The following is a 10,000-nucleotide window of genomic DNA, read 5'->3' on the forward strand; positions in this document are numbered from 1 at the left end:
CTGATAATTATTTAATCTGATATGAAAATAAAGATAAACCAAAGAAAGTAACAGATGTGGCTTAATGTATTGTTATCAGTAAAGAAGCCCTTTGATTCCATCTCTTACGAAACTTTTTTTTTTATTATTATTGTCTTGGCAACAGACGGCACTTGAATGGTTTAGAAAAATCCCATTACCATGACTGATAATAACTTCCCATAGAACAATATCTTTTTGTCAAATAAATTTAGATAAAATCACTCATTTGGAATTATTTCGAACACTACAGAACTCCCAACCTCCCCCAAAATAAAGATATTTATAGCCTTTGCAATATGATGAAATAACATGCGTAAATACTTGTAAAATGTTAGAGAATTGAGAAATCTAATTGGCTCAGTAATTATAGGAAATAATGTCTTCCAGTATTACCTTGAAGTTTTACCATTTTTGGGTGGCGCATATTCTCATCCAATAGAACAATATCTTCTAGTCAAATAAAATTTAATAAAACCCTTTATATGGAATTTTCTCGGACACTACAAAACCATCCAACAATTAACCCCCCCCCCCCCCCCTCCCTCCAAGGACACAGACGCAGGAATATGATAACCATATAAATAAAAAATCTCGTAAAATACTCGTAAATTGTGAGAGAATTATGGAATTTCATTGGCACATTGATAATAAGAAATAAAGAACTCGTGCTCACTATGCTATCTTATTTCTCTTACTTTTCTTTTGTTTAAGTTTTTATAGTTTATATAGGAAGTATTTATTTTAATGCTCTTAAAATATCTTATTTTCCCTTTTTTTCCTTTCCTCACTGGGCTGTTTTCCCTGTTGGAGCTACTGGGCATATAGCATCCTGCTTTTCCAACTAGGGTTGTAGCTTAGTAAATAGTAATAATAATAATAATAATAATAATAATAATAATATTACCTTGAAGTTTTCCCATTCTTGGGTGGCGAATGCCACAGCCAGACCGCATAGAATCAAGGCAAGGGACTTCATCTGGGGAAAGAAGTATTGTTTCATAAGTACCGTAGATTATTTGAACATGTTCACTAGTTATATAATAGTGTATGCGATCCATCAAAACGACAGCCAAATATTTAGTCAGATCAGCTCATATTCACACGCATTTATATATATATATATATATATATATATATATATATATATATATATATATACATATACAGTATATTTTCATAATAGTGTAGCTATCCGTCAAAAATGACAACTGAATGTTTAGACAGATAAGCTCATACTCACACACATTTATATATATATATATATATATATATATATATATATATATATAATCTGTGTGTGTGTTTATATCATATAAAGCATATGCCTATGTACAGTGTGTATATATATATATATATATATATATATATATATATATATATATATACATATATATATATATGTGTGTGTGTGTACATATATTTCTATGTATTTATGTATTTATATATATATATATATATATATAATATGTGTGTATATATATATGTGTATGTATATATATATATATATATATATATATATATATATATATATTTAAATATATATATATGCTTATATGTGTGTGTATACAGGTATATCAAATGAAAAGGTTATGTACATGTATTTACAAACACTGATTAGCTTCTCATGCCATATACCGTATAATATCTCTACTGTACAATCCATTGGTATTCACTGCATGTGAGTAAAAATAATAGATACACAGCACATAAATAAATCAAGACTTCCAACTCAATACTAACCTTGCTTCAGAGTGCAAGCAGGGTAAGAAGCGATGCTTATTTATACCAAATAAATATAATGATTTTTTTTTCCTGGGAATATCATTGTGGGAATTATCCATCTGGGCCTTAAAGAAAAATATTATCAATTTCTCAGCATTCATACCAGGGTAATCCGTTCAATTATGAGTACCATTCAATGGTATCTTTATTTAGGTTGAAAATTGGGAATTATTGAAGAGGATGACTTTTATTGGGTAAAATTATCTCTTTCGCAGTTTTTGCACATGTTCGACTATTAATAATCTTCATTATATTCGCAGTTTGGCACATGTTCGACTATTAATAATCTTCAATATATTCGCAGTTTCTTCAATATATTCGCAGTTTGGCACATGTTCGACTATTAATAATCTTCAATATATTCGCAGTTTGGCACATGTTCGACTATTAATAATCTTCAATATATTCGCAGTTTGGCACATGTTCGACTATTAATAATCTTCAATATATTCGCAGTTTGGCACATGTTCGACTATTAATAATCTTCAATATATTCGCAGTTTGGCACATGTTCGACTATTAATAGTCTTCAATATATTCGCAGTTTGGCACAGGTTCGACTATTAATAATCTTCAATATATTCGCAGTTTGGCACAGGTTCGACTATTAATAATCTTCAATATATTTGCAGTTTGGCACATGTTCGGCTATTAATAATCTTCAATATATTCGCAGTTTGGCACATGTTCGACTAATAATAATCTTCAATATATTCGCAGTTTGGCACATGTTCGACTATTAATAATCTTTACCAGTTCATTCTTGATAATCGTGTGAATCAAACGACGTTATCTATTGCTATGCACTTTTTTCTTGTAAGTTTTATGTGTAATATAGAAATTGCATACGGTTCTGACAAATGAAATTTAGGAACGCTGCGGCAGCTGTAACAAATAGTCTAAAATGAGTCTGCCATTGTTTCCAAATCATAAAAGTTTTGTTAAGCAAAATATTTCAGCACTTACCCCTATGAAAACTTAATAATGGAATCGTATAAAGGTTGCATTTCCATAGAGATCAGGTCATAATTAGAAGTATAAAGTTTGCATTTAACAGAAACAGCTGAAAGAAATAGTTTAAAATGAGGCTGCTATTGTTTCCAATTCATAAAAGTTTTGTTAAGCAAAATATTTTCAGCACTTAGCCATATGAAAATTGGATAATGGAATCGTATAAAGGTTGCATTTCCATCGAGATCAGGTCAAAATTAGAAGTATAAAGGTTGTATTTCCACAGAGATCAGGTCAAAATTAGAAGTATAAAGGTTGCTTCTCCAAAGAGATCAGGTTAAAATTAGAAGTATAAAGGATGCCTCTCTAAAGAGATAAGGTCAAAATTAGAAGTATAAAGGTTGCATTTCCACAGAAATCAGGTCAAAATTAGCAGTATAAAGGTTGCATGTCCAAAGAGATCTGGTTAAAATTAGAAGTATAAAGGTTGCATTTCCACATAAATCTGGTCAAAATTAGAAACTTGATAATTTAATAAAAACAAATTACTTGGCGTTGAGGAAAGGGTCATGCATACGGTTCAGTCTTGCCTGTTGAACACTTTCTCTAGGTTCTTTTGTATTGAGTAGGAGGCAATAGTTACCATGGTGATAACTACTAGAATACTGACCAGGACATGAATTGTACGGGGATATATTAGGTTCACCAAAAATGCAAGTGGTTCTCTTGCAACTGGAACGGTATCATCATCCAATTCAGTACCCCTCACTGCTAAAAATTTGCATTAAAAACGGTAAATGCCTGGCAACACTTATTCCAGGATGTTTAAAAACGGATACATTGACGTAAAGGAGTGATATTACGGTCACCAACCCATAAAAGATAATAATACTTTAGGGTAAAATTACGGTCACCCGTATTTTACTGAAATACGGCTGAGAACAGTATATTTTCTACGGAGATTTTCCTTTTAAAATTACGGTTTGTTTTAATCAGTGTTGTCAACAAAACCGTAAGGTCTCGTGCCACCCCGATTGATTTGTTGCTTAATTGCTATATCCTCCATTATCAATGAACATAATAAGGGGAACTGAAAGAGTTGGAAATCCCAGGCCTACATGACCGAGGGCTACGAAGCGTGAAGTAGGAGATGATGAATAGAGAAGTTTTGATTTAAAAGATTACTACCTCTGTTAGTCAATATTTCAAGCATTCCAGGGTTGTAAATATAATGTCCGTTTTCTCCCTACTGAGGCCTAGGCTTGAGTCCTGGCGTGTGCAGAAGCATTTTTAATAAGAATAAAATTTTGCAAGCCAGAATGAATATATTAAGAATTATTTGTGGCTCAGTACTGGAATGTATAAAAGTCACTTATACAGATAAAAATATATTAACTTGCTTTGCGTTTCTGTTGGTATATTATCTTGAAGTTTGACGTTTTTATTTTTCTTATCTCCATGATATATATATATATATATATATATATATATATATATATATATATATATATATATATATATATATATATATATATATATTTTTTTTTTTTCAATTTGTAATACAATACTCTGAATTATGAATTTTTAAAAACATCCTGTCACAGACAGTTTGAAAAGTTCAAAAGACAGTTACACGGAGTTTGTATCTTTACAAATAAGCTCATAACATGATTGTGATGTATTATATATTGCCACTCCGTTGGCTCAGGTAATTTCCAAAAAACAAAATGGCCTAAGAGTGAGCTTATTTTCAGTAGTTATATACATTGCCTAGACTACATTTCACATCCCAGAAGATGGGTGGCCACAAAAAAAAAAAAAAAAAAAAAAAAAAAAAAAAAAAAAAAAAAAAAACACTAACTTCTAATTAGATTAATTTTCTGTTATTATCAAGAATATCAATGATAATAACAAAAATAATTGATATTATTTTCATGTTACAGTAACAATGATAATGATATTTCTGTGGCAATGCAAAGTAAAAGGTTATTAAGTGAGCAATACGACTAAATACGATCGCTCCAAATGGTTTATTTGCTTTCTACGATAGATAATATATATCATGGATTGTGTAGTCCAGCCAGTGTCTTCTTTTCTATTGACAATATCAATCCTCACTTTCCTCTTTCTTCATTGAGTCCATAAGCTATTTATTTCAGTAAAGCTGGAAGATCGTCCCATTTGCATTACATTATTATTATTATTATTATTATTATTATTATTATTATTGTTGTTGTTGTTCTTGTTGTTGATGATGTTATTAATATGATTAATTATTATCATTATTATTTATTATTTTTAATATTATTATTATTATTATTAATTATTATTATTATTATTATTATTATTATTATTATAAGCTAGGTTATAACTCGAGTTGGAAAAACAATATGCTATAAGCCCAAGGGCTCCATCAGAAAAAAATAGCTCAGTGAGAACAGGAAACAAGGAAATAAATAAAGTACAAAAGAAGAATAAACAACCAAAATAAAATATTTCAAGAACAATAACAGCATTAAATTAGATCCTTCACATATAAACTCCCCCCCCTAAAAAAAAAAAAAAAAAAAAAAAAAAACAGGAGGAAGAGAAATGAGATTAATCAGCTTTCCCTATTGTGCCCTTAAAGTGAGTGACTGTATCCATTGCCACATAAGGGTATTGCTAGGTTTGTAGAATCCTTCACCAGTAATTAATAAATTTTTAAAGGCCACTCATGAATGGCAAGTCACAATGACAATGCCCCAGAAAATGACCGCACCGTATATGTATATGATCAGCGCCCAAGTCCCCTCTCCACCTAAGCTAGGACCAGGAGGGACAGGCAATGGCTGCTGATGACTCGGTAGGTAGACCTAAAGCTCCCCAAAACCACCCATCCTTAGCTCATAAGGATGGTGAGGTTGCAAACACTAAAAAGTTTGAGTGCGACTTGAACCCCAGGCCGATGATCGTCAGGCTTGGACGTTTCCTTAGTGGCCATAATATTGAATGAACATTAAGTGACATATCATCAGTTGTGCATAATATTACTGATGTGATAACTGGTACCTCCTAATTGCAGGAGTGGGCCCCAAAGCAGTAAATCAATAATTTCCTTATCACATGTAATTCATTCATGATTTTGTGTTCTTCCACGTCTCTCACGAATCCAGAATCCGAAAAATAATTGCAAAATTCTCTCGAGTCATGAAGGTCTTCCGGCAATAATATTTACAATATAAAAGGGTTTCTAGTAAAGCCGTACATATGAACTGGGAGTACACTTATTGCCGAAGCCTCTATTCATTGTTTTAACAAAGGTTCGTAAAGAATATTTTATAGATTTTGGTTTTATATGATCAAATGCGTTAAGAACCTTTTCCCTTTACGTGTCTCAAAATACTTCCCGGATGTGCCCTTTTTTTGCAGCATTTTTCTGTGCAATATATTTTATTCCTTTTTCTGCTGTATAGTATTTTTATGTTCGATACAAAAGCAAATCGCACCAAATAATTACATGATTATGTAAAAGGAAAGCGATTGAAATTATGATTACTACAAAAGGCTAGCTGTAGTTTGTATTGCCAAAAATATGGTCGCGCAATGAAATCCGTCAATGATGATTTGTTTAAAATCAAAATACCTAATTTGTTGTTTTTACTCGAAATTGAAACATTAATTTTACCCCATTCGTTTTCTAGAATATAATAGTTTGAAATTTCACCACACTTGGAAATTTATAATCAGTAGTTGCTATATTGACACTTATGAGGTTCCCAGTCTGTACAGCATATATATTTCCCTCCTAGATTATAAGGGAAATAAGACCTCCTGTGATTTTTATGCTTTGCAGTTCAAGTACAAGTAAAACTCATCTTATTTTTCATACTGCATTATAATTTTATCATGACTTCTTACAAGTTAAATTTATAAAATACGTTGAAAGTGGTCTATACTACAAGGTAAAAGACTAAAGAGTTGCGAAAACATTTTACCCTTAATCACTGTTAACAATTCCGCGTGCATTCTTTTGTAAGCAATCACCTGCATGCCTCATATAGCCACACGCACAATCATATATATATGTATATATATATATATATATATATATATATATATATATATATATATATATATATATATATTTATTTATTTATTTATATGTATATATATATATATAAATTATATATATATGTATATATATATATATTAGTATGTGCACACACATATATATATATGTATATATATGCTGTATATATATATATGTATATATATATATATATATATATATATTAGTATGTACACACACATATATATATACTGTATATATATATATATATATATATATATATATATATATATATATATATATATATATGTATATATATAGGTATGAATGAGTGAGTGTTTGTTTAAGTTTGTATGAATATGTTTATACAGTAGATTGTACTTATGGTAGCCCAAATGAACGGGAACCAACTACCCTAGATTGAAGATATCTGCCTTTTTTTCATGTTTTTATCTTTTGCAAAAATATTAATTGGTTTCGTATGTAACAATAATTATCGGAATCTATGGTTTAGAGTGAGATTTTAAGAACTTACACGTACAGTATATTTGGCTAATCTGATACTTCTTTTCTATATGTTATCATCATGAAATAACATCGGCAAACATGAAATGTTGAAATTGCCAAATGATTTGGAAAGAATATTTATATATTGGTTAATCACTAATCACCTTAACCCAAAGGGTTACTGCACTGTAATTATTCAGTGGCCACTTTCCTCTTGGTAAGGTATAGAAGAGACTATTTAGCAACGGTAAGCAGCTCTTCTAGGAGAAGGACACTCCAAAATCAAACCATTGTTCTCTACTCTTGGGTAGTGTCATAATCTTTGTACCATGGTCTTCCACTGTCTTTGGTTAGGTGTCTCTTGCTTGAGGGTACACTCGGACACACTATTCTATTTTATTTCTCTTCCTCTTGTTAATGTTAAAGTTTTTATAGTTTATATAGGAAATATTTATTTTACTGTTATTACTGTTAAAATATTTTATTTTTCATTGTTTCATTTCCTCCTTGGGCTATTTTCCCTGTTGGAGCCTCTGGGCTTATAGCATCGTGTTTTTACAACTAGGGTTGTAGCTTAGCAAGTAATTATAATAATAATAATAATAATAATAATAATAATAATAATAATTTTTATTGTTTATCAAAGTTTCATGGTGAGGATTGAGAGATCATTAAATAGACAAGAAACTTAAATTACAGGATAGACAGAGTAGGATGAAATTGCGCACATGTTGTCCTTATTCCTAGCCATCTTGATATATCCTCCTTCGCCCCACCACGTGCCCCACGAATTCCTGACGATCCAGTAGTCCATGCCGCCCTCTGTTCCGTAGCCCACAACGTTCACAGCGTGATTTGCGTAGAAGCTATCACAGGCAGTTTCATAGTAAACGCCTTCAAAATAGGATAATGTTACTGATGTTTTGATGATGGAGCTTAAAACATTGAGCATTGGGTTGAGTTAAAGGACGGGTGAAACATTGATTGAATATTGAATTTAAGAGTATTGGAAAACGAACAGTATTGTGAAAAAAGTAATAAATTTCATGCATTTCAAAAGAATTTTGTTTGCAAAGTAAAAATAACTTTTCATAATTACAAAGATTAAAAAGAGAATATCCTAAGTAATATTGGAAGAAATTACTTTTATTTGCTAAAGGAAACTGAATATGTAAATCGGGCATTTGGGATGTCGTGTACATAACTGTGAAAGTGACCTAAACTACACAGAGTAGATACAAATCAAAAGAAACAAAGAAATAAAATAAAATATTCTGTTCAAGCATTTTAACAATATTACCAAGTGAACAAGCATAAATTCTTATCTAGCTCACCTCCTCCATAACTGCCGAAGGAAGGCTGACCTGCGTCAATGCAAACACTGACCGGGCCTACGTCATGGACAGCCTTCTGGAGAGCAGATTCACTTCCACCTGGGGGCTCAACAAAGGAACTGACGGTAGCCCCTTTACTTGAAGGATCATACAAGCATTTCTGGGCCTAATATGCAGAAAAGATAGTTTTAGAACTTTTTCTTCAATCCATATATTGAAGCATTATTTTGAAGGTCAAATAAAGGTATATCTGCTTCATATCACATTCATATTATAGTACCATCCCTCTCGTAATCTTTTGGGCAGGAGTTTAAACATCCCTCAAACTCGATAGTTTCTAGTAGTTTCTGTAACCTCATTTTCTTTGTGAGCTAGGGATGTGGTGTTAGGAATAGCCTATAGGTCTACCTACTGTGTCATCAACAGCCATTGCTGGCTCTCCCTGGTCCGTGCTTGACAGAGAGGGAGGTTAGGCACTGATTTTATGTATATATTGTGAGCGTCTAGCCGCTAGAGCATTTCCCTGTCCCTTGTGTTCTCCACTCATTAGTGACCTCTAAATCTACATTTAGTATCAACAGTGGATAGAATTAACAGATTGTCAAGAAATATGACAGGTTCAAAGTAATCGTGCAGTTGCTTGTCTTAAGGATAGGTAGCTGAGGACTTCCTTGTTAAAGGCTACAACAGGGAAACCAAAACGACCCGATTGCCAAAAATATTGTATCAACGTGTAAAACTTGGACTCTGTGTGCATACAGGGAGACTTGCAAGTTCAGACTGATTTGAACTTGCTTTAGCTCCTCGGAAGCTGAATGTCGTCTGCTATGAGTGAACCATCATTTCAGTTATTATATAGACAACTTACGAATGCCACAACCGAACCTCAACCACTATTTGTAATTCTGCCGGAACGCAAAATAAAATAGCCCAATATAAGTGATGCATATCAAATTGACAATCCTGAATTGTACTAATTTTTCAAATCATTAGCTTTAAGCAAAAAAAAAAAAATTAGTAATGTGTTTTCAGTGACCATCATGCCTAAAATATAGTTGTTTGATTATTAGGTGCCTGACCATTCAATGCTTGGTCTATTCTACAGTTTGTCCTACTCATACCTTGCAATACAGTTAAAAAAATGGCAATAAGGGTGAAACCGTAGTTACGAATGAACATAAAAGTCAGACGCCTACTTATCGAGTTACTATCAAGGAAGTGATTAGGGAAACAAAGACATTAAGGTTTTAGAATCTTCGAATCAGCTGTCATCAAGCATTATCACCCAAATGATTATAAAGTATAACCCATATTTACCCTTAACCTTGGTTCTCCCATAAGATACTTACATGGG

General features: G+C 31.8%; 1 protein-coding gene and 1 pseudogene across 1 annotated transcript in view; both read right to left on the minus strand.

Annotated features, from left to right (window-relative positions):
* LOC137653500 (crustapain-like) overlaps positions 1 to 1,044 on the minus strand; it is a 7,470-nt gene extending 6,426 nt beyond the window's left edge. The window contains exon 1 of the mRNA XM_068386953.1: positions 926 to 1,044. Within this exon, the coding sequence (XP_068243054.1) occupies positions 926 to 1,021 (96 nt within the window). The 5' untranslated portion in view covers positions 1,022 to 1,044. The remainder of the gene's footprint in view (positions 1 to 925) is intronic.
* A 6,956-nt stretch (positions 1,045 to 8,000) lies between these two features.
* LOC137653146 (crustapain-like) overlaps positions 8,001 to 10,000 on the minus strand; it is a 6,554-nt pseudogene continuing 4,554 nt past the window's right edge.

The sequence above is a fragment of the Palaemon carinicauda genome, chromosome 14, assembly GCF_036898095.1.
Source record: "Palaemon carinicauda isolate YSFRI2023 chromosome 14, ASM3689809v2, whole genome shotgun sequence".
Classification (NCBI taxonomy): domain Eukaryota; kingdom Metazoa; phylum Arthropoda; class Malacostraca; order Decapoda; family Palaemonidae; genus Palaemon; species Palaemon carinicauda.